At 39.1% G+C, this 22,803-nt stretch overlaps 1 protein-coding gene across 1 annotated transcript in view; it reads left to right on the top strand.

Moving 5' to 3' along the window:
• The first annotated feature begins 3,353 nt into the window (after nt 1-3,353).
• The window catches only part of VSIG1 (V-set and immunoglobulin domain containing 1), a 31,160-nt gene continuing 11,710 nt past the window's right edge, over nt 3,354-22,803 (top strand). The window contains exons 1-3 of the mRNA XM_032475733.1: nt 3,354-3,556; nt 14,375-14,538; nt 21,927-22,125. Coding sequence (XP_032331624.1) covers nt 3,508-3,556; nt 14,375-14,538; nt 21,927-22,125 — 412 coding nt within the window. The 5' untranslated portion in view covers nt 3,354-3,507. The remainder of the gene's footprint in view (nt 3,557-14,374; nt 14,539-21,926; nt 22,126-22,803) is intronic.

Genomic DNA, 22,803 nt, shown 5'->3' with positions numbered 1-22,803 from the left:
AAGAAAAATGCGAAACTCCCAGCTCGTAAACATAGCATGCAATTGCACATGTGGGTGAGAGAATGGAGACTTTCTTTTTATCCTCTGTATACTTCTTTGTTCTTTGAAATCCCTTCATAATCAAAATGTATTACTTTTGTAATTTTTAAGTTTAAAAAAATGAGGGAAAAGTCACGCACTGCAAATTTCTGAAAGTTCTCAAAGAAGAACCCTGGAGGCAGTAGCGTGTTTGTTACGATATATTCACACTGTGCCACTGTGCAGTGTGATGGGAGGGACGGCATCGAATGCGTGCTATGTGACCTTGGGAAAGACACAACGTTTCTGAGCTTCTGTTTTCTTGTATAGAGAATGTAGATAATACCTGCCCTATCTGTTTTATTGTCAGTCATGAAGATAAAAATGGAAAAGCAGTTTAAAAATTGTAAAGCTCTGTAAAAATGTGCTAGATACTTAATAATATTTCATGTGCTAGTTGATGACTCACTTCTTCTGAGCAATAGTCAATGACATCAAAATTCAGCCTGAAGCAGCGAATTTAGATTGTCTTTTAGAGTTTATTTTAACAGAGTTCTACCTGTTAGTTCCCACATAGCAGCAGTATAGGCATTTTACTTAAACCTTCTTGAGTGTTTTGTGTTTGTAAGAGAGGTTCTGGTTCAGACGGGTTTTGGCAATAGCCTTAAACCATACTCTATTCCCCATCTCTGGGCCAACCACCTTCGACATATTGAATTATTTAGCAGGCTTTTACTTAGCACCTGCTTTGTGCTTAGCACTCCCCTGTGGGCAGGTGATCAGACATTCAGGTTTGCCTGGGACTATGTCATGGTTTATACTATCTGTCCCTTGTAATTGCTAATAGCACCCCCTTCACTCTCAAATTGTTTTAATTTTGATGATTCATTATATGGTCACCATACTACAGTCACCTATGGGGGCATGGAAGGAAGGACAGGAAGCCCTTGGCTTACAAACACCAAATCTAGAAATTTCTTTCCCCATCCCAGCTCCCTACCACTGGAAAAGCCAGTATTACTTCTGGAGGAGCCATTATGAAAACCATGGGTCTTTTGGCTGCTTGGCAGACCCAGGTAAAGGCAGAACCAAGGCTGAGAAGAGCTGTGGACTTACAGGAGGCTGCCCTACAAGTTGTCTTCCTCTGTAGAACCTCCTCCCTCAGGCCATTTCTCTTTTTTCATTGCCCAGTATTCCTGATCAGAGATTAATTTGGGGGAAAACAAGCATTCTATTTTTAATAGTGTAAACAAGTTGGGGAATGTTCATGGCAATTGATTTTTTTCCCTCCTAACATGGAGCTGATATCTGCTTATACAGAGGAGGGAGTGTGTTTATGAGAGGAATAAGATTGGAAAGAAAACAGTAATTTTGGAGCACCGGATTTTGGAAGAATAAGACCCTCCCTTAGGGAAGCCTAGGTACACAAGGGGCCAGTAGACCATGAGGGTGGAGGACAGAAGGGAAGGTGGGTGACAAAGAAATGCAGTAGTTATTTGGGGAAAAAATGTTGCCTTGTGCTCAACCTGTGTCTTGGGAAGGGAAAAGGATGTTCTTTCTCTTCCACCTGCTGCTCCTTCTCCTCCCCTGCCGTATATGGCCCAGTAGCCAGAATTCAACCCAATGCTAGACTATTCACTGCATTGATCTTGGAATGGGACTTCCATTTTATAGCACTGCTTTGGCAGGAATATGTATTCTTGGGCCCAAACAATGGGCTTACCAATACATTTTGGGACACACCCTTTCTTAGGTTGGGAACTGCCTGCATAAGACCTGGTCCCTGGCCTGGAGGGGCTCACAGCCAGTGGATTTAGGGGAGACCCCGTTAATAAATAGGAGACTACTGAAGAGTGATCAGGTGCCAACTGTAGGGTATTGGTTCTAAGTACAATACACGTTTGTCCAAGAGGGAGCCCAGAGAGGGGTGGTGTGTGGATTCTTCACATTTTTCATAAAGGATAGCATGACTGATATGTGATAAGAATATGCTTAGATAGCAAGAGGTGGGAAGAGAAAATTCTGAGTAGTGATGGAATTCACCTGAAGCCAATGTTTGGCATCAGCCATGAGCATGAGCAGGGAAGGCTTTGAGAAGGAGTTACGCCTGATGGGAGCAAAATGGCTTGCTGAGGAGCTGTAGGAAATTGGCTTGGCTGAGGTGGGATGGTGTCAAACCTTTCTTGTAAATTAAAGTTCATAAAACTTATCAGTGCAACTTGTATATATTTCATGTGACTGAACACTCTGAAGCAATAATTTTTGACAGCATTTTTCAAGTGGCTGATTTAACATGACTAAAGGTCAGATGAGGTGAGGGCCAAATCTTAGAAGGCTGGGAATCCAGGTTAAGGACTTTAGATTTGATGAAAGAGTCCATAATGGTGTCACTGAAGGTGCTTGATCAGGGTTGGCCCATTGGCATGTGACTGGTACACAGGCTGAAGGAGGAAGAAGTCAAGGAAATCATTTAGGAAGCTGCTACAGTAGGCCAAGGGTAAGGAGCTGAGTACCTGGACCAGGATGGGAGCAGCTGATTGGAGAAGGTACAAATCTGAGAGCCATTGTAGAGACAGAAACAACAGGGCTTAGAGATTTCAGGGCAAGAGCCAGAGAAGGCCCTTATGTATCTCAGGGTAACTTAAGCACGAGAGTAACTTTGTTAGAAGTTCATGTTCATGTGAAGGCTTCTCACCTGTGCAGCCTGCCATTCCCTCCTAGTGAACCCCTTTTCCAAGTTAACCCTGTAGCACCTATTCAGTAACCTGATTCTACAAAAATTCAGACTCATCCAATGAAAGTCTTAAAGCATTTATTCACTCACCTGATTTTGCAAAATTAGGTGAATGAATAAATACTATAGAGTTTCTAATTTGGAAGACATAAGCATGCAATTCATTATACTGCTAGGGCTGTAAAAAAGTGTGACATGTCCAAAGTTTTTTCACATAGAAATGAATGCTTTTTTTGCTTCATATCCCCTGTGCCCTTCCTGTGAACCCTGTCTCCTGAGAAAAATCTTAGAGCACTAATTTACTAACTTTATTTGTAAAAGGTTAGTCAATCAATGCTGTAAGACTTTTATGGAAATATTTGAAATTAATTAGCCTTGTCAACTTTTATTTGCATAGGCTCTCTCTAATTATATCTTTATCCCCCAAGTATAACTTTTTAAGAAGATTGATTTTAAACAATAAACTTAGGGAATCTGTGTACAAAGAACTTGAAGAATTTAAATACATGGGTTTATTATTAACACAGTAGCAAATTATTTCAAGGAAACATGCCCCATGAAAACCGTTTCAGAGAAATACAGATCTGCTCTGAGAAAGCTCTGTACCCAATAAGTAAGCCTGAGGAGGCTTGTTTGCTTGGTGATGCCGGCAGATAAGCCTGGCAAACCTCGGTGTGATTGAAGAAGCCAGTTTGAGACTCAGCCTAGCCCAGCAAAGCTACAGGACCCTGGCTGCGCTCACGAACCTTGAAACAATGGTGTTCACATTTTGGAAGGTCTTTCTGATCCTAAACTGCCTTGCAGGTAAGAAAAGGATCTCCAACCCACCAAAGATCATTGGGAATGGAGTTTCCCTTTTTAAACTGAAATTGCAAATTTTTACTTAAGAGTGTTCCCCTCCTGTGCTTAAAAGGAACTGTGATTAGTATGCTGAGTAAAATAATTTTCAGAAATCTTTGCTTAGCAAATATGTGCTATGCTGATATTTTGGGGGCCCAGCCTGTAAATAGAATTGTTTTATGTAGCTTCTGAATTAGAATTTTTTTCCAGAAAAATCACAGTATCTTTCTTTTTTTAGTTTGGAAGCTGAACAGATGAATTTACTCAGAAGCTTAAACTTGTGCCAAGGATACTTTTTTCTCTGTTTTACTTGAGTGTTTCCTTCAAACTCGTGATCGACTTGCTTTGCTACAGCAGGCAGAGCCTGGCTGGGAGCGCCTGCCATGCTTTATTATCGAACATTTCTTAAGGAAGTTGTGCTTTTCCAAGCTTAAGACTATTTAGGAAAATATGTGAGTGATTTATTGTTGTGCACAATATGGACGTTTTTAGGAGTTTGAGCAGAACAGAATCACTTTTAGAGTCAAAATCCTAATGTTGGTTAGACCCAGGAGAGATCACTAATTCAAAAAAAAAATCCTTTGGCTATTTTTTTCAAATAGCAGATACATTTGAATCTGTTCTTATGATAAATCAGGTCCATAGTAGATGCAATAAGATCATTTACCCAAGAAATGATATTTTTAAGCCATCAGTAATATTAGGCAATTGTTAGAATAAGGTTTACTAAGCATATTTAATGACGTAAGAAGATGCTCAGGATAAAATATTAAGTGAAAAAGCAGGATATAACCACATGCTTAGAATAAATTACTAGAAGGTTATAGATCAAACTGCTCATGGTGATTACCTCTGGGTGATGGGATTATGTATGATTTTTATCTTATTCTCTAGCTTTTTCATATTTTCCAGGGTTTCTACGAAGAATATTGCACTATTTTTATAATCAAAAGAAGTGTTACTTTTCAAAACTATATGGCATTTATTAATACTTCTCTAAATGTTCGTTACTAAATGTTTAAACAAATGTGTTCTACAGAGTCACCAGAAGGCAATACTGCATTTATCCAGTGACCTAACCAGGACTTAGAGCTGGAAAAAGCTGCCTTTTTCAGTTTCCATCCTGGTGGGAGCATATGTTACTGTTTTCCCTTTCCCCCAGGATTATTCATTTTAAACCTTAACTTTAGACAGTGAAAGTCTTTGTTCCTTTCAAAGAGCTTCCAGTCACTGGTTAGTTGGGTTGCCCCTGGGCCTTCTGCACCAGCCCCCTAAAATCACAGCTGTAGTCAACACCGACTTCCCTATGTGAGACCTTACTCTGGCATATACTAGACACTAGTTTTGGAACAGTTGCAAGAGTGGTTTTTACTATAAATAACATATATACACACACACACACACACACACATATATATATATAAATTTTTTACTGATTAAAAATGTAATATGCAGTCTTTATAGAGAGGTTGGAAGTATAGAAACATACAAATAAGAAAATAAAAATCACCAGCAATCTTACCAGAGATTCTGGTGAATTTCTTATTGTTTTCCTTTATTAGCATATATATTACCTTACAAAATTGGGTTTATACCTTGTATAAATTTTTTTTTATCATTTACAAAGTTACTTAGATGATGTCAGGATCTTACTTGATTGTGACTTTTAGAACAAAGCCCAATCAGGGTGACCAATAAATATTTCAGAGCCTTTGTTTTTAAATTACTGTATAACTGGTTTTGGTGGCATACAGTGTGTACTTTGTGTCTATACATATACAGTCTAGCTGGCCCAAAGCAAAATATGGCAGTGTCATTCTAGCAGATGGAATGAAAATATGGTATAATATATTGTTGTTTGCTGTGCTTACATAGGTATAGAAGTCAGAGAAAGAAAGATTTCAATGCCTGGCCATTGGTAGTATCCATCAGTTGATGCAGATATGGCTGTGAGGAAACTGGTAATGTTTCCATCAATGTGCAGTTTGATGTGCTACCTGGACTTGGTTCCTGCTCAGGAAGAATGTTACGTTTTTGGTGTCAAGCATAGTGCTTGGCACAGTGATCACTTAGGAAATGTTTATTGAAAGAATTACTTTCTGAAATCCTGCCATTTGTGACGTGGTTGAACCTTAAGGGTATTATGCTAAGGGAAATAAGTCAGAGAAGGACAAACATTGTATAATCTTACTCCTATGTGGAATCTAAAAAAACTGAATTCATAGAAACAGAGTATTGTGGTGGTTACCAGGGGTGGTGGGAGTGGGAGAGATGGGGAGATGTTGGTCAAAGGGTACAAACTTCTAGTTAGAAGATGAATAAGTTCTGCAGATCTCATATACAGCAATGTGACTATAATTAACAATACCCTATTGTTAAGAGAGTAGATCTTAAATGTTGTCACCACAAAAAAGAAATCGTAATTATGTTTTGGATGGAAGTGTTAGTTAATGCGATAGTGGTAATCATTTTGCAACATATATAAGTATCAAATCAACACTTTGTACAGCTTAAACCTTCACAACATTATGTCAGTCATATATCAATAAAGGTGGGAAAATAAAAGAGTGAACTACCTTCTCAAACCCCAAACATCCAGAAATGATTTTCACATACATATTTTAAATGAATTTTTTTTGTACAACTAAGCAAGAGAGATTTTATTTTAATGAAAACCTTTCTGATGACTTCTTAGGAAATCAGGTTAAATTCCATTTCAGGAAAATAATCAAAAATGTCTTCTGAAAAAGTTCAAGCATATCATTTTAGATGCTTGTAATATATATTAGTTAGCTGTTGGAAAGATATGTTAATGTTTTTTCCATTTTCCGGAGGTACGTGCTATGCATTTTAATGCAGTTCTATATTTAAACTTTGGTTTTGCAGTCAAATCCATAGAATGAGTGATCATTTGGTTATATTATTCCCTAACTCAAAAATGAAGCAATTATACATGAAGTTGCTGGAAATTAAATCACTTCAAAAGGTTAAACACAGCTATTTGGTATATTAGGAGAATAATAATCCCCCTATAAGTAAAGTGCCTGCCACATTGTAGGCATTAAATAGATGGATGAACAATCATTAACAAAACATGAGGCATTTAAAATCTTTTTTGAGTGTTGATTAACTCAAGTGTGTACACCTTGGGTTATTTTCCTTTAATAGTACGCACTGATTTTTAAAAGTAGTCACACGTATTTCAATCACATATGGGTTTTTTGTTTTGTTTTTTTGATTCACCCAGGTCAGTGAGTGAAATTATAATCCTGAGTTTTGTTTAAATCAGGTACTAATCTTTATTTTGCTGTTTATTCACAGTCTTGTTAATGTAGAGATTTTTTGACTTTTTCAATTGTTAAATAATTTCTCAATTTTGACTAAGTGAATCCAAAGGAAGGGAACATTTTTTTTTCCTTGACACACAAAGAATCACCTTCATTCTAAGACTAAATTTGCACTGTTCACTATCCACATGTGACTATTTAAATATAAATTAATTCAAATTCACCTTTCTGGTGCTCCATAACTATATGTGGAAAATGGCTACTGAATTGGATAGCACAGGAAGTACATTTCCATCATCACAGAAAGTTCTCTTGGACAGTGCTAGGCTAGAGGGTGATCTCAGAGGTATAAGTTATGTGCACTAATAGAATGATGTGATGTTTTTTAAAAGTTCATCTGGAAATATTATAACTCTTAGCTCTGAAGTGTATTGTCGCTATATTAGAGAGGGACAATTTCTGAAATCTATCTTTTCAGAATTTAACGATTGGTTATGGTGCTGAGTATAGCGAATCAGGGCAATAAAATGGTGTGGAGATATTGCCTTGCCAATTGTTACCTATTTTACAGAACAGTGTATAGTATTCTTAGAAATATATTGTCTTACAGTAGATTTGGAGGTTACCATCCTTACTCCTAGATGATATTGTTGAGCTTTTACATATTTACGTATTTATGTATGTCTTCTATTAAAATATGTTGAAAATATTTAAGTCAGAATCATAGTTCCCAAATTCTTGATTTTCTTTTGCCTGCATTCTGGTCTGTGCTATAAATGGCTTTCTGGTGTGTTGACATGGTAGGCAGAGATTATGTCCCTCTTGTCTGTTATTATTTCCCCAGCGTTAGCACTGTTTGTGACACAAAATAGGTGCTCAACAGATAATTGTTCATAGGCATCACGGGTTCTTCCATGGCTTGCCTTGTGTGAGAATTGTGTTTACTCTGTTTTCAAGCACTTTTGTTGAGAGCAGGCTTTAAAGGTTTTGTTTGTTTGTTTGTTTGTTTGGGGGTTATTTTGGCCTTACTTAGCATAAGTTCCCACCATTAGCCAATCCCATAATAGATATTGGTATGCAAACTAGAGGACAAAAATGATGGCCAAATAATAGCTTCAAAATCTCTGTTTTTAGGGGAAAGTTTATGGGAACTTTAATGGCCACCAGATCCCCATTCTGTCCCTTTAATTTTGGATGCTTTAAAGACATTTGGAAGTCATCATTTGGGCATAGCCAGAGATGGATGTGGCTAACTTCCAGGAGAAACGAGATGGGTTCTTGAGGACAGGAGAGAGTCACTTAGTTTTCTCCAGTGAATTTTCCGTCAAAAAGAGTAGCTTATTTCTGCAGGCCAGTTTTGTTTTGGGGGGAGGCATTTTGGGAACCAGGAAAGCCCGGGGAGGAGAACCTTGGGAAGGGGGAAACTGCATATAGTTAGAAGGTGCTGCATCGCTGTCTGCCCTGAAACACTTCTCTCAGTTCATCAAGACATCGGTTGCCATGTGAACTGCCAACTCTGGCAGAGAAGCAGCTGGACCAGATGGCCTGGCTGTGACAGAGAACACGGCTATTGAATCCAAGAAACCAGGGGTAATTGGTACAATGGTTTACTTTTTCTCTAAAATTTCTCTAAATGTTTGTCAGTTTCCTGATTTCCTTTTGCCTGACCACCGTCATTTAGAAAAATAAAATTAAAAGTAGTCTTTGGGTATGCAAAATTGGGAAGGAGGCCAGGAATTTGTCTTTCTGTACTATTTCCTTTGATCTTCCCACGATCATTGTATCTTCTTGCCCCAACCCTGCAGGCAGCTAGCGCTCTCACTCTAGCGCCCTGTAGCATAGAGAGCATCTCTTAAACTTGACCTTTTAAAATACCTACCTCACAGTCTTACATTCCATCCTGGAGAGATTCTATACTCTCTAACTTTTCAGTGGATAATAACCCATTACTCAGATGAACCAGTGCCTCTATAGTGTTACCCTATAACATCCCTTGGGAAAATGCTTGTGTAGTACTAAGGATTTCAAATAAAGTGGTAGGCTGGATTTTTGGGTAGGGGGCTCTTTGGTGTTCCTCCAGATGGGCAGCACATCCTTTTGTAAGGCTAACAGTTCTCAAACATTGTGGTCTCAGGCCCCTTTTACAGTCTTAAATCTTGAGGGAGATTTCTGGTTTTGACAAAATGGCATAGTTCTGTTTCTCCTTGCTTCTCCCTGCCAAGCACAAGTATAAACCCTCCCTGGGAATAATGCAAGAGACAACCAAGGGAGAACTCTGAAGGATGGTAAGAAGAAAGCAAACGGGCTTTGGACCCTGGGAACAACAGAGAGGCAGGGTGTCTTACATCTCTTTACCCGAAGGAAGAAGGGGACCCAATCCTGGCATGCCCTGATCCTACCTAGCAACACAGGGCAGCTCACAGGGAGGCTCATTTTTTCCCCCAGATTGAAATGGGAGTCCTTTGACATCAGATGAGCTCAATATCACTGGCCAGGGAGATTCATCGGGGCCCCACCAATAGTAGTAGACAGAAGAAGCATTCTCCTTCCCCACTGGGCCTGAGGCTTCCTACTTTCACCTAGTGATACTGAGGTGGGAAAGTGGAACAGACAAGAGGGATGAAGCTACAGCAAATACCTGCTTCCTGAAGGCTCTTTGTCTCTGTGGGTCTGAGACTCTTCCACCACCCCGCCCCACAGAGACAGCAGGGCAGCTGGGGGTTCCAGTAGGCGTATCCTACCATACTGATCTCCCACTGAGAGACACTCAGCAGCCTGACCTGGAGAAATGCTTCCACCCACTCAGGCAACAGGGTCAGGGACAAACGGAAGCCCTGGGGACCCCAGATAACCAAACAAACTGAAACAACACTGCAAAAATTGAAAATTAAACTAGCATTAGAAATATAGCCCACAAAAGTAGGCTAAGACGTGTGCAAAAACATAAATAAAACAAAATGAAAGGGACTGTCTGCTAAAATAAAAGATTTAAATAGGAGTTTCCTAACATAGTAGACAGAATGTCTTTGGGTTTTGACAAACATATAATCACATGTATCCACCATTATATTATTGTACAGAGTATTTTCACTGCCCTAAAAATACTCTGTGCTCCATCTATTCATGCTTTCCTCTGCATCAACACCTTACAGCCACTGATCTTTTTACTGTCTCCATAGTTCTGCCTTGTTCAGAATATCATATAGTTGGAATCATACAGTGTGTAGCTTTTTCAGATTGGCTTCTTTCACTTAGGAATATGCTTTTAAGTTTCCTCCATATCTTTTCATGGCTTGATAGCTCATTTCTTTTTAGCTCTGAATAACATTCCGTTGTCTGGATGTACAACAGTTTATTAATACATTCACCTGCTGAAGGATATCTTGGTTGCCTCCAAGCTTTGGCAATTATAAATAAAACTGCTGTAAACATCCATGTTCAGACTTCTGGATATAATTTTTCACATTCTTTGGTTAAGTATCAAGGGATATAATTGCTGTATAGTATGGTAAGAATATGTTTAGTTTTGTAAGAAACCACCGAACTGTCTCTCAAAGTGGCTGTACCATTTTGCATTCCCACCAGCAACAAGTGAGGATTTCTGTTGCTCCATATCCTCATCAGCATTCAGTATTTCAGTGTTCTGGATTTTGGCCATTCTAATGTGTGTGTAGTGTTTTAATTTGCAATTCCCTGATGACATATAATGTGGAGCATCTCTTCATATGTTTATTTGCCATCTGTATAGCATCTTTGGTGAGATGTATTTTAAGGTCTTTGGTCCATTTTTTAGTCTGCTTGTTTGCATTCTTGTTACTGAATTTTAAGAGTTCTTTGTATATTTTAGATAATAGTCCTGTATTAGATATGTCTTCTGTAAGTAGTTTCACACAGTCTGTGGCTTGTCTTTTCATTCTCTTGATAGTGTCTTTCGCAGAGCAGTTTTAATTTTAATGAAATTCAGCTTATCAATTTTTTTCTTTCATGGAGTATGCCTTTGGTGTTGTATCTAAAGTCTTCATCAAACCCAAGATCATCTAGATTTTCTCCTGTATTATCTTCTAGGAATTTTATAGTTTTGTTTTTACATTTGGATCGCTGATCCATTTTGAGATAATTTTTGTGAAAGAAGTAAGATCTGTGTCTAGATTAATTTGTTTTGCACATGGAGATCCCTTTTGTTCCAGCATCATTTGTTAAAAAGATTTTCTTAGCTCCATTGTATTGCCTTTGCTCCTTGGTCAAAGATAAGCTGGCCATATTTATGTGGATCTATTTATGGGCTCTCTGTTCTGTTCTATTGATCTATTTGTCTTTTCTTTCACCAATATTACGCAGTCTTGATTACTATAGCTTTATAAGAAGTCTTTAACCTGGGTAGTTTCAGTCCTCCAACTTTGTTCTTCTTCAGTGTTGTATTGGCTATTCTGGGTCTTGCCTCTCCATATAAACTGTGAAATAACTTTGTTAATATCCACATAATAACTTGCTGGGATTTTGATTGGGATTACATTGAGTCTATAGATAAAGTTGGAAAGAACTGACATCTTGATGATATTGAGTCTTCCTATCCATACACATAGACTATCTCTCCATTTACTTCGTTCTTCTTTGATTTGTTTTATCAGAGTTTTTTAGTTTTCCTTATACAGATCTTGTACAGATTTTACTAGACTTACACTTACATATTGCATTTTTGGGGGGTGCTAATGTAAATGGTATTGTGTTTTTAATTTTGAATTCCACTTTTTCAATGCTGGTATATAGGAAGGCAATAAAGTTTTGTACATTAATCTTGTACCCTGAAACCTTGTTGGATTTGATTTGCTAATAATTTGCTGAGGCTTTTTACATCTATGTTCATGAGAGATAGTAGTCTATAGTTTTCTTAATGTCTTTGTCTGATTTCAGTTGGCATCTTAGGATGAGTTAGGAAGTATTCCCTTTGTTCTGTTTTTTGAAAGAGGTTGTGGAGAATTGGTATAGTTTCTTTCTTAAATATTTGGTAGAATTCAGCAGTGAACCCATCTGAGCCTGGTGATGTCTGTTTTGGAAGGTTATTAATTATTCATTCAATTTCTTTAATAGATATGAGCCTGTTCAGATTGTCTATGTTTTGTGTGAGTTTTGGCAGATTGTGTCTTTCAAGGAATTGGTCCATTTCATCTAGGTTATCAAATTTTGGGCATAGGGGTGTTCCTAGTATTCCTTTATTATTATATACATCGTATCTGCAGTGATGGCCTCTCTTTCATTTCTGATATTAGTAATTTGTGTCCCCTGTATGCTTTTCTTAAGGCTAGAATCTTACCAATTTTCTTTATCTTTTCTAATAATCAGTTTTGGTTTCATTGGTTCTCTCTATTGATTTTCTATTTTCAGTTTCATTGATTTCTGCCCTAATTTTCATTATTTCTCTTATTTTGCTTACTTTGGATTTAATTTATTCTTCTTTTTCTAGTTTCCTAAGGAATAAGTTTAGATGGTTGATTTTAGAGCTTTCTTCTTTTCTAATATATGCATTCAATGCTGTAAATTTCCCTCTAAGCACTTTCGCTGCACACCACAAATTTTGGTAAGTTGTGTTTTCATTTTCATTTAGTTTAAAATATTTTAAAATTTCTCTTGAGATTTCTTCTTTAATCCATGAGTTATTTAGAAGTGTGTTGTTTAATCTCCATGTGTTTTGGGACTTCCAGTAACCATTTTTGTTATATTGATTTCTACTTTATTTTCATTGTAGTGTAAGAGGTGACACTATATGATTTCTGTTCTTTTAAGTTTGTTAAGGTTTGTTTTATGGCCCAGAATGTGGTCTATCTTGGAGAGTATTCATAGTGTTTTAAAGTATATCTCTTTGTATAGAATATTCTACCCCAAAGTAGCAGAACGCACTTGTTCCCCCAAGTCCCACAGAACACTTACCAAGATAACCATGGGCATGCCCATATAACAGGCCTCAAAAACTTTCAAAAGAATTGAAGTCATAATTCTGTTCTCTGAGCACAGTGTAATCAAACTAAAAACCAAGAGCAGAAAGACAACAAGAAAGTCTCTAAATATTTGAAAATTATACAACACACTTCTAAATAATCTATGGATCAAAGAGACAGTCTTAAAGCAACTTTAAAAAATATACATAGAACTGAATGAAAATGAAAATATAACATATAGACTAATGTAACATGCAGCTAAAGCAGTGCTGAGAAAGAAATCTATAACACTAAATGCTTACATTTGAAATGAAGAGAAGTCTCATTGAATTCAGTTGTAATTGAAGTTCCTACTTCAAGGAACTGGAAAAAGAAGAACAAAGTAAACCCAAAGCAAGCAGAAGGAAGAAAATAATAAAGAGCTAAAATCAATAGAATTGAAATAGGAAAACTGTGGAGAAAATTAAATGAAATAAAAATCTGGTTTTTTGAAAAAAATCAATAAATAAAATCGACAAACCTCTAGCAATACTAGTAAAAATATAAGGAGATAAGATACAAATCACTAATATCAGAAATGAAATATGGAATATCACTATAGATCCTACAGTCATTAAAAATATAATACAGAAGTACTATGAATAACTTTACATTCATCTATTTGGCAACTTAGAAGAAATGGATCAATTCCTCAAAAACAACAAACTACTAAAACTCACCCAATGTAAAGTATATAATATGAATATCCCTATAATCATTAAAGAGATTGAATTCATAATTTAAAAACCTCCTGAAAAGAAATCTCTAGGCCTAGATACTTTCACTGGATAATTCTACCAAATGTTTAAAAAATAATTAACACCAATTTTACACAAACTTTTCCAAAAAATAAAAGAGGCAGGAACATTTCAAACTTATTTTATGAGGCCAGTATTACCTTGATTCAAAAACCAAAGACAGTTATAAAAATAGAAAACTTAACAGACAATATCTCTCATGAACTTACACTCAAAAACCCTCAACAAAACACTAGCAAATTGGAATCCCACAATGTTTAAAAATAATTCTAACCAAGTGGGATTTAGTTAAGGTATGCAAGACTGGTTCAACATTCAAAAATCATTCAGTGTAATAATCTCTCATAATAACAGGCTAAATTAAAAAAAATTAATGATCATATCAATTGACACAGAAAAAACATTTGACAAAATCCAACACCGATTCATAGTAAAAACTCTCAGCATGTTAAGAATAGAGAGTGTGTTAGTTTCCCAGAGTTGCTGTACAAATTGTCAGGTCATCCTTACACAGAAGAAATTCTCAGTTCAGTGTTATTAGCTCACCATCACATAGGAGCTGAATATCTTCACATTGTAGTTTGTTAGAAACTTCCCTACTTCATGCCAGTCACTTGCTTGACTTTCCTATATGGTTCATTCTGCATTCTCCTTCTCACCTTAGATTTCTCAAATAAGATGTCATTGAAAGTACTTTGTAATGAAAAAATGTCATCAGTCTTTTTGATGTCATTGTCTTTGTCTTTTTGATGATTATCTTTTCAGGTCGAGTTAGTGGAGTGCAAGTGACCATCCCAGACAATTTCGTAAATGTGACTGTTGGATCTGATGTCACTCTCGTCTGCACCTACACCACCACTGTGGCCTCCCTGGACAAGCTTTCAATCCAGTGGACATTCTTCCATAAGAAGGAGTTACAGCCAGTTTCTGTAAGGACTTTTTTTCTCTAAGCTATTCCCGTTCGGTAGTTCTGACATAAACTGTTGGGGTCAGTGTGTGAAGAAGGAGTGGTAAGCCAGTGACAGCAGGGGCAGAACCTCAGACACAGAGTTTGAAGATAGCTATTTAGGGAAGATCATCCTCTAAGTGACTTGGTCTTTGTCCTTGCTTCATATTCAGTTATAGCGTGTTATCTTCAATTCCATGTAGGTTAACATTAAGTATATCCTGTATTCTAGAGTAGACAGGAAGGATCTTTCTCACAGGTGAAATGAGTAGTTCTGAAAGGGCTTCCCCACCCCCACCAAAAATCTCCCTATTATTTCCAGAAAACCCTAGTTCAAATGCATGTCCTAGTTGATCTGAAGATCTCTGTCAGACTTAATATCTGGGCTCTGCCTGTCAAGTGAGCTAGTTCATAGTGCCAGACTGAGTCCTGATGGAGTGAGACTCTCCAGTTGGGTGGGGAAGGGCAAAGTAGTAATGAATCTGGGTAGTTGAAGGCAGCAGGAGGCTAGAGGATAGGGGACAGGAAGGGAGGCTAGGGTCTGGGGAAGAGATTGCAGGAGGAGGGTGGATGAAATTCAAAGGAGGAGGATGATTCTCCTTGCAAGCTGCCTATTCCCAGATTTTCTTAATCTGGCCTTAAGGGCAATTCCTTCTTTAAATTAGCCCAAGGACTAAAATTGTATAGTCAAAAGCATATGTGTTTGTGTATGTGTGTGTGTGTGCATGTGTGCATGCATGTGTGCACATGCATGCACATGAGTGTGCCAGCGTGTATGCCAATACATTTCCTTTTAGGGAAAAAATCTAGCTTTCAGCAGATTTTCAAAAGGATGTATGAAATAAGGAGTTCAGAGAAACAAGGAGTTCAAATCAGTATGGTTTGGAATAGTTGGATATAGTTGAGTTGGTCCTTTAAGGAAAGGAAAGGTTTTGATTATAGAAAGACAGAGGGAGAGTGAGTTGAGTAGGCTGGGGGAGGCCCAAGGGCAGAGGTGAAGAAGAAGGAGGGCCAGTGTTGCTTCAGCCATTACTGCTCTTTTAGAGGTGCTGAGTCCTCTTTTTACTGAAGGTTCTGAACACTTGCTAAGCAGGAAACATCGTTCAATAGGAGACTCTATCAACTCCACCCTCTAGTCAAAATTCAACAGTTTTGTTCACTACTGGTTACTTTAGACAGGTATCTGGATCACTCGGTGCCTCTCTTCAAAATATGGTAGAACAGTGGTATTCTTATGCATGTCTCATGAGGAATTGACTGACATTAAGCATGTGAAAACAGTCGGAAAATATAAAATGCCCTGTAAGTTTTCTCCCTTGTAAGCACCATTATCATCATCAGAAGCAGCAGCAGCAGCAACAGTAATTCTACCAAGTTTTCATCACTCAGAATGCCCTGACCCAAAACATCACATGTTGCAGTCAAGTAAGAAATCATCCCTTTCCTTTGCAGGCTGCTCTCTTAAATTGTGGATGGCAATAATCACACGATCTTTCTTCCTTTTAACAGTTTAGTTTCCTAGTTAGTCTTTTCAATACATTCTTTATCTGTAGGCTTGAAGTTGTTCTCATTTTGCCAGTAGGGGCTGAATTTAGGGAAGACTTGCCAATATATTCTGAAAAGTTTTTACGCTTGGTACTCAAATCAAGATGTCCTCAACTGCCTAGAGGCCAGGCCAGGCCAGTTAGAATTCAAGAACACAAATCTTCTTTATGCCTTCTCTGACACTGAAACTTACAAGGCCACCTCTTGGTTGAACTTTGGCTGGTGAGGAGCTGGAGATGCAGGGCTGAAGAATCTTGTGATCAGCAATGAGCTTTTTTCCCGAGACCTGGAGATACAGAGGAAGAAGGTGTAGGTTACTGAACTGTGCGGCTTGAGCTCAAGACGTCTCTTAGAAGCATTTTAGAAAGAAATCTATTAAGAAATAAGTAATTATTGAGTAGCTTTTTTACTTGCCATTTGCCTCATTCTTCAAAATAACAGTTATAGACAAGGCAAGTAATTTAAGGTATCTACTCTTCAGGGATGTCCAAGTCAAAAGAGGTCCTCTGCACTGAGCTGCTGCATCAGTGAGAACATGCTCCTTGATGTTAAAACATTCTAGATGCTTCTCCAAGTGCATGAGAACTGAGCTATGCCTGTGCCTTAGGTACATGGAATACAGGGTGGAGTTGGGCCAACTCTTGGCTTGGATACAATGAAAACCACCTCCAAAAAGACAGGCTTAATTAACTCTTCTTTTCCCACCTTGCTTCCTCTCCTTTCTTCCCAGCAAGATCCTCATAATAACCATCTTTAAGTCTCTATTTCAAGAGAACTGGCACCCCTTCCCTCTTTCCCCATATCCTACAGGCATATGCTTCTCTCTGCTTTTCCAGAGGAGCATGGAAGTCTTGGATGGTCTGGTTCCCTTCTGATCATATGAATGGCCTCCTCTTCCATCCAGCAAGTCACTGGGAAAACTACAGAGACCTCACCTGCCCATGACTAGAACGGGCATTGACCCCACTTAGCCTGATTCTCTCAGACAATACTTACTCTTCTAGAATAGCCACAGTGGAATAAACTCTGCTGTCTTCATCTCTCTAACACACATATAATGTGAACAACTTCTTTCTAGAACCCAATGTCTTTATATTCTTTGGCCGCTCAGATTCTTCCCACTTGTCCTGGCCTCTGCAGACAGCATTATATCAAATGCTTTTCAAATGTTAGTGGAGTGAGGGTGCTTTATCTCCTCAGGGGCATTTGAAAATGAGGGGAGTGTTGGTTTAAATTGTTATAAATGGGACTCACTACTGGCATTTAGTGGGTGGCGGCTAGAGAGAGTAAATGTCTTGTAATACAAAGAAGAGACCCACACAACAAAGAATTGTCTGCCCAAAATTCCATTGTGACTGCTATTGAGAAATATTCCAAGTTCTTCCTTTTCTACCACCCCGTTGCATCACAGTTCATCTATTCTGTGTCCTGTTCCCTCAGCTGTCTATTCTTGGTAAATCTGGTAAATTAATCTAATGCTAAGGTGTTAGGGACTGGTGATCATTTATTTTGTTTTCTCCCAAAGAAAATCATTTAAGCAGAAAACTTTCATGCCTCAAAGAAGCGATTCAGTTGGTGGGTATCTCAGGCAAATGGCAGGCTGGGAAGGGAGTGGTTTGGGGGCAGGGAATTCTTCCTTTTGGTGTTGTATTCCTTCCATGTGCAATCCCAGCCCCTCTGTATAGTCCAGAGAAAATTCTGGGCTTCAGACCATTGCCACGAAACACTCCTCCCCTCCCATGGCCAGTGCCTTTATGAGCAGCACAGGAAAGCAAGAAGCTGGAAGGGAGAGAACTGGTGGGTTTCTGTGGACTTCCATGCCCTCCACACTTTCAAAAGGAACCCACAAAAGCAGCTCTGGAGGCTAAAGGCATTTATTAAACTCCAGCTCAGACTCAAACAGAAAGCTGACTGAATTCTTTCAACCCTTCTTGTTTATATTCCAGCTTCTAGTTAGAGAGCAGTGTCACAAAGCTAAGGGGAAAAAATTCTTTTTGGACAAATCTGGTTCCCAGCTGCACGACCTCATGTGAATAGGAACTTGGCACAGTAGGAAAAGAAAGGCTGTTACTGCAGCTGGCAACTGTTGAAGGCATCATGTGGTGAACCCCCTCGGCCTGGGAAGCATCACGCCAATGAATAGCAGCAATTGGCAGGAGAAGGGTTGGGCTGGAGTAGGGGGTAGATTGGCCCCAAGCGGGGAAGATTGCCTGGGAATCATCTTCCTGGCCTAAGGCAGGACTATGAGTGCCATGTTAATGTATTCAGCGGAACTCCAGAGGTCTGGATTCTAGGTCTGACTACAAATTGTGTGACCTTGGGATGATCACTTTCTCCGTTGGGGCGTCAGTGTCCTTTCCTATAATAGAAGAAGATGAATCAGAGGTTGCAAACTGGCAGCCTCTGGGCCCAATTTGGCCAGTGGATGCTTGTTGGTCGGCTAGCCAAGTATTTTTGTTTGTTTCCACAGTTCAAAAGCCTTGTTTGTATTGGCTCTCCAGTTCACCACAGTCCCCACTGTCCTCTCTGATCTTCCCACTCTCCACCAGCCCCTCCCAGCCATTTCCCATATTTCCAATGTTCAGCTGGTTCCTGAAGGCTCCTCAACCTTGGAAACCATGAGCTGAGTGATCTCCAAGGGAGCCTTATAACTAATGTGCTATTATGTCTCCACATGTCAGCTTCTTAACTTCACCAAGGGGCAGGCTGAGGGGATCTTGGGGCAATGTAGGAAAGTCTTCCATGAACACAGCCACAAAGGGCAAGTGGGCAAAAAATTCACAAATACCACTTAAGGGAACACTTGGATGGATATTCTTAAAGCAGACTTGCTACCCCCCATCACCACCCCCAAAGGATATGGCCCGTTGAACATCGGTGGCTTTTCCTGGACCTTAATTGCTTTGATCTCTAAATTGACAATACACTTTCTTTGAAAAGTGTACAAGCCTCACCGGATCATGGGCTGGGCCTTGGCCATTGTTCAGTTTTGATTTTTAAAAGAGTTATTCTTTTGTGGAAAATGGAACCAAATTTCAGTGCTTCCTGTGTGATTAGATAAGTGGTTTCAGGAAAACATTTCATTTTTTTTTTCTTTACAAGGACAGTGTGAGAGCATGGACTTCCCCTAACAGAAAGTCCCTCCATCTATGTGTCTGGCCACCGACTAGCCCTGGGGCCTTTGCTTCTCATACAGCATCCTGAGGACAAGGCCTTCCCCTTTTAGGTCTCCAATTGTTACACCTCCTTACCTCCATTTCTGTCCCTGACACCTTTAGTTTTATTTGTGAGAGGGCAAAATATATTAGGCTACAGAGTGAGGAGCTAGGGTAGAAGGGTTGGTGAAGATCCATTTTGTAGGGAAGCTACAAGTCCAGGGCCTCATGACTTATTTGCTCATTGATTCCTGCCCAACTGTGAGACTTTAACCACGTGGCTTCTTTTCATGTCCCAGTCCTGACCTAAAACACACTCTCTTGGGCCCCTGCTCTCTGCAGAAATAAGGTCCTTTCATCTAGATCCTCTGGGACTTACTGTGGGCCATAGGCAGCACAGATGTATCTCATTGTGATGTCATCAAGCCTCAACATAAAACAGGCTGACCTGCTCCCAGGGAAGCAGCCAGATGTCTAAGTTGTAAAGGGCTTCCTTGATGGACCAGAGGCTGTGTTCCAGGTAAGAGTCCACAGGATCACAAGTAGTTCATTAGAAAGTAAATAAGGCCAGCACTGGCTAGTGAAATGGAAAGCTTACGTGTCAACTCAAATGAGGGTCATAGACCTTTGACGAGTTGAACTTCTTCCCCACCTGCTTGAATACCTTTGGTTAATGCTGGCTTTCAGGTTTGTAACTGGAACAAGACCCCTCTGGGGCAAAAGTTTGTGATTTCAGTAGGTGTGAATGGATGAATTGAGTTATAAATGGCTCATTTAGGGCAGGAAAGAAAGCTAGTTGATGTTAGAGAACTGGAGGAGAGACAGGTTGTTTCCTCCTTAAATATATTCTCTTTGAATTTTCCATCAGAATCTCCTTTCCTGCCTTAGTTAAAAAATATTTTGGCTTTCTACCTGAAGGAGAATACATTTGAATTTATCTAGACAATATCTTTTGGTTTGCTGATTGCCTTCCCTCTTTCATTAGCCTGTTAAATGTAAAGAGCACTGGCCAAGGAATTAGAAGAACTGACTGCTAGACCCCTCCCAACTGTTGACTTTGTGTGTCTTTTTTTCTCTAACCTCTCTGGGCTTCAGTTTCTTCTGTAAAGTGAGGAGAGTGAATTAAATGAACCATAAGCCTTTTCTAGTAGATTTTATGAAATATTAATTGCCCCTGGACTAGGGCAATACCAGCTTATTGAATGATAAATAAAAAAGAATCACTTGAATTACACACAATTACATGAAACTAACAAAGTGTGTACATAAGAGACTATGTGTATTATGAAGAGACCTCAGGGATCACTTAGTCCAGTGATTCTCAAGTCATTCATATTTCATATTTATGAATTTTGTCATATTTGTATATCACCAGCACTATTAATTATTAATGTTGTCTTCTATATTAACTTGGTTTTTAAAAATCTTAAAAATATCTTAGTTTCACTGTAAACACTAATATTCGTGGAGTTACAGATTTGATGTGCTAGATATGTCTCTAATACACATTACATTTTTTAAGTTTTCACTTTTTTTTACCACCTAAAATGAACTTATGTGCCTATCCTTGAGGAATACATATCATACTTTAGAGAACATTGCTCTGACTCCTTGTTCCCATGTGGGAACTAAAGGTTGGAGAGATTAAATAACTTTCTTTCGTATTACAAAGCAGGTTGCCACAGAGGCATGACTAGAGGCTGTCTCCCCCGTGTCATAGTCAGAGGCCGAGCTGTGGGTAAAACCCAGGTTATCTTACTCCTAGACCAGGCCTCTTTCCACCACTCCATGCTGCTCCCTCAGTTGCCATTATGATCTAAATATTCATGTCCTATAATAGAGGTGGGACTAGAATCAAGAGCTTTCTTAAATCTAGTAAATAGTAAATAAATCTTTATGGCTTTGGGTGATTCATTTAATTTCTGCGTGCCCTTATTTGTCTAAAAGTAATAAGAATTCCAGTTCTGCCTCCTGCCACATTGGGAGAAGGTAGAAGCTACCATTGACCGAGCACTTCCTAGGCCCTTGACTGGGTTACACTGCTTCATCATTAGACCACCACTATGAGGGCATGGGGTCAGATGGTTTCTCAGGAGCCTCTCTGCTCTGGAATGTTATTCTTCTAACAAACAGGATGAACTCAGTTATCAAAGGATTATGTGTGTTCAAAAGGAGAATGAATAGTCTAACTTTTAGGGAAATGAGATATTCCAGATAGTCTCACTGGGTGAAGTAAACATGAATCAAAATAGTTTGTAAAGTAGGGGAAAAGATGATGGTTTTGGTTTTCCCATCAGGCATTTGTGTCCTATATAATGAGTTTCCTCCAGGTAGACTCATCAGGTGAGCAGCTTGATCTCCTAGCCTAAGCTTAGGAGTTGAATCCTGTCAGCTCCAGTTGCCTTCTGTCTGTAAGACAGGCATACCTCCCTGCCCTGATGGCATCACAGAGCTGCTTTGAATGCACATGAGGTCATGGCTGTGCACAGCTGTGAGAAAGCTAAAGTGGCCCACTGAGCTGAGAAACCTTTGCCACAGGGACCTGTTCCTCACAGGGGACGAAATGCTGCTGCTTATCAAAGAAGGTAGCATCGGAGGGAACTTTTGGGTACCTTATTCCTAGACCCAGACACTCTCCAGTTCTCATTTCTGTCATTTTTTTCTGTCCTAGATTTACTATTCTGAAGGTGGACAAGCTGCAGCCATTGGGCAATTTAAAGGTCGAATTGTAGGCTCCAGTGCTCCAGGTAACGCATCTATCACTATTTCGCATATGCAGCCAGCAGATAGCGGCATCTACGTCTGTGATGTTAACAACCCCCCTGACTTTTTCGGCAAAAACCAGGGCATCCTCAACGTCAGCGTATTAGGTATGGACGATTTTTTCTGCTTTTTCTCTTCTTGGAACAACTTAGGACATTGAATGAGTCAGGGCAGTGAGTTATGGTGCCAATTAAGTCCCAGGGGTAAATATCTTCCCTGTTCCTTTTATTATCAGGAAAATAGAGATACACCACCAACCTAACCCATAGAGTAACACTGAGAAATCACTCATAAAACATGTCAAAACAGTTGCCAAACCAAAAGGGCTGCCAAAATGACAGCTAGCAATAGGTGACCAAACCTCTGAGATCCCTGTCTCTGAAGGATGCAATGAGAAAGATGGGACAACAGAGTCCCACTAAGTGATCGCTAGCAGCTCTTTCAGAGGGAAGCTCCAACTAGAGCCAGTCCTAGGTGGGGGAGACAACTGTCAACTTGTTATACCTCTCTTAAGCTAACCACAGTTCCCACCATTAAATCATTCTTTTGAATAAAGGCAGAAGGGTCCCTTTCTAAAATGTTCATGCTGTTTGGGAAAAGGACCACATGTTAAGCCATAGTTGAGAATTAATTTATTTATAGACAAATATTCATTATGTGACATTGGGCAAGTCATACATGCTCTTCAAATGAATTTGTTGAGTGCCTAATTAATTTATTTATAGACAAATATTCATTATGTGACATTGGGCAAGTCATATATGCTCTTCAAATGAATTTGTTGA

This window comes from Camelus ferus, chromosome X (genome assembly GCF_009834535.1).
Source record: "Camelus ferus isolate YT-003-E chromosome X, BCGSAC_Cfer_1.0, whole genome shotgun sequence".
NCBI lineage: Eukaryota > Metazoa > Chordata > Mammalia > Artiodactyla > Camelidae > Camelus > Camelus ferus.
This window is presented reverse-complemented; position numbering and strand designations above follow the sequence as displayed.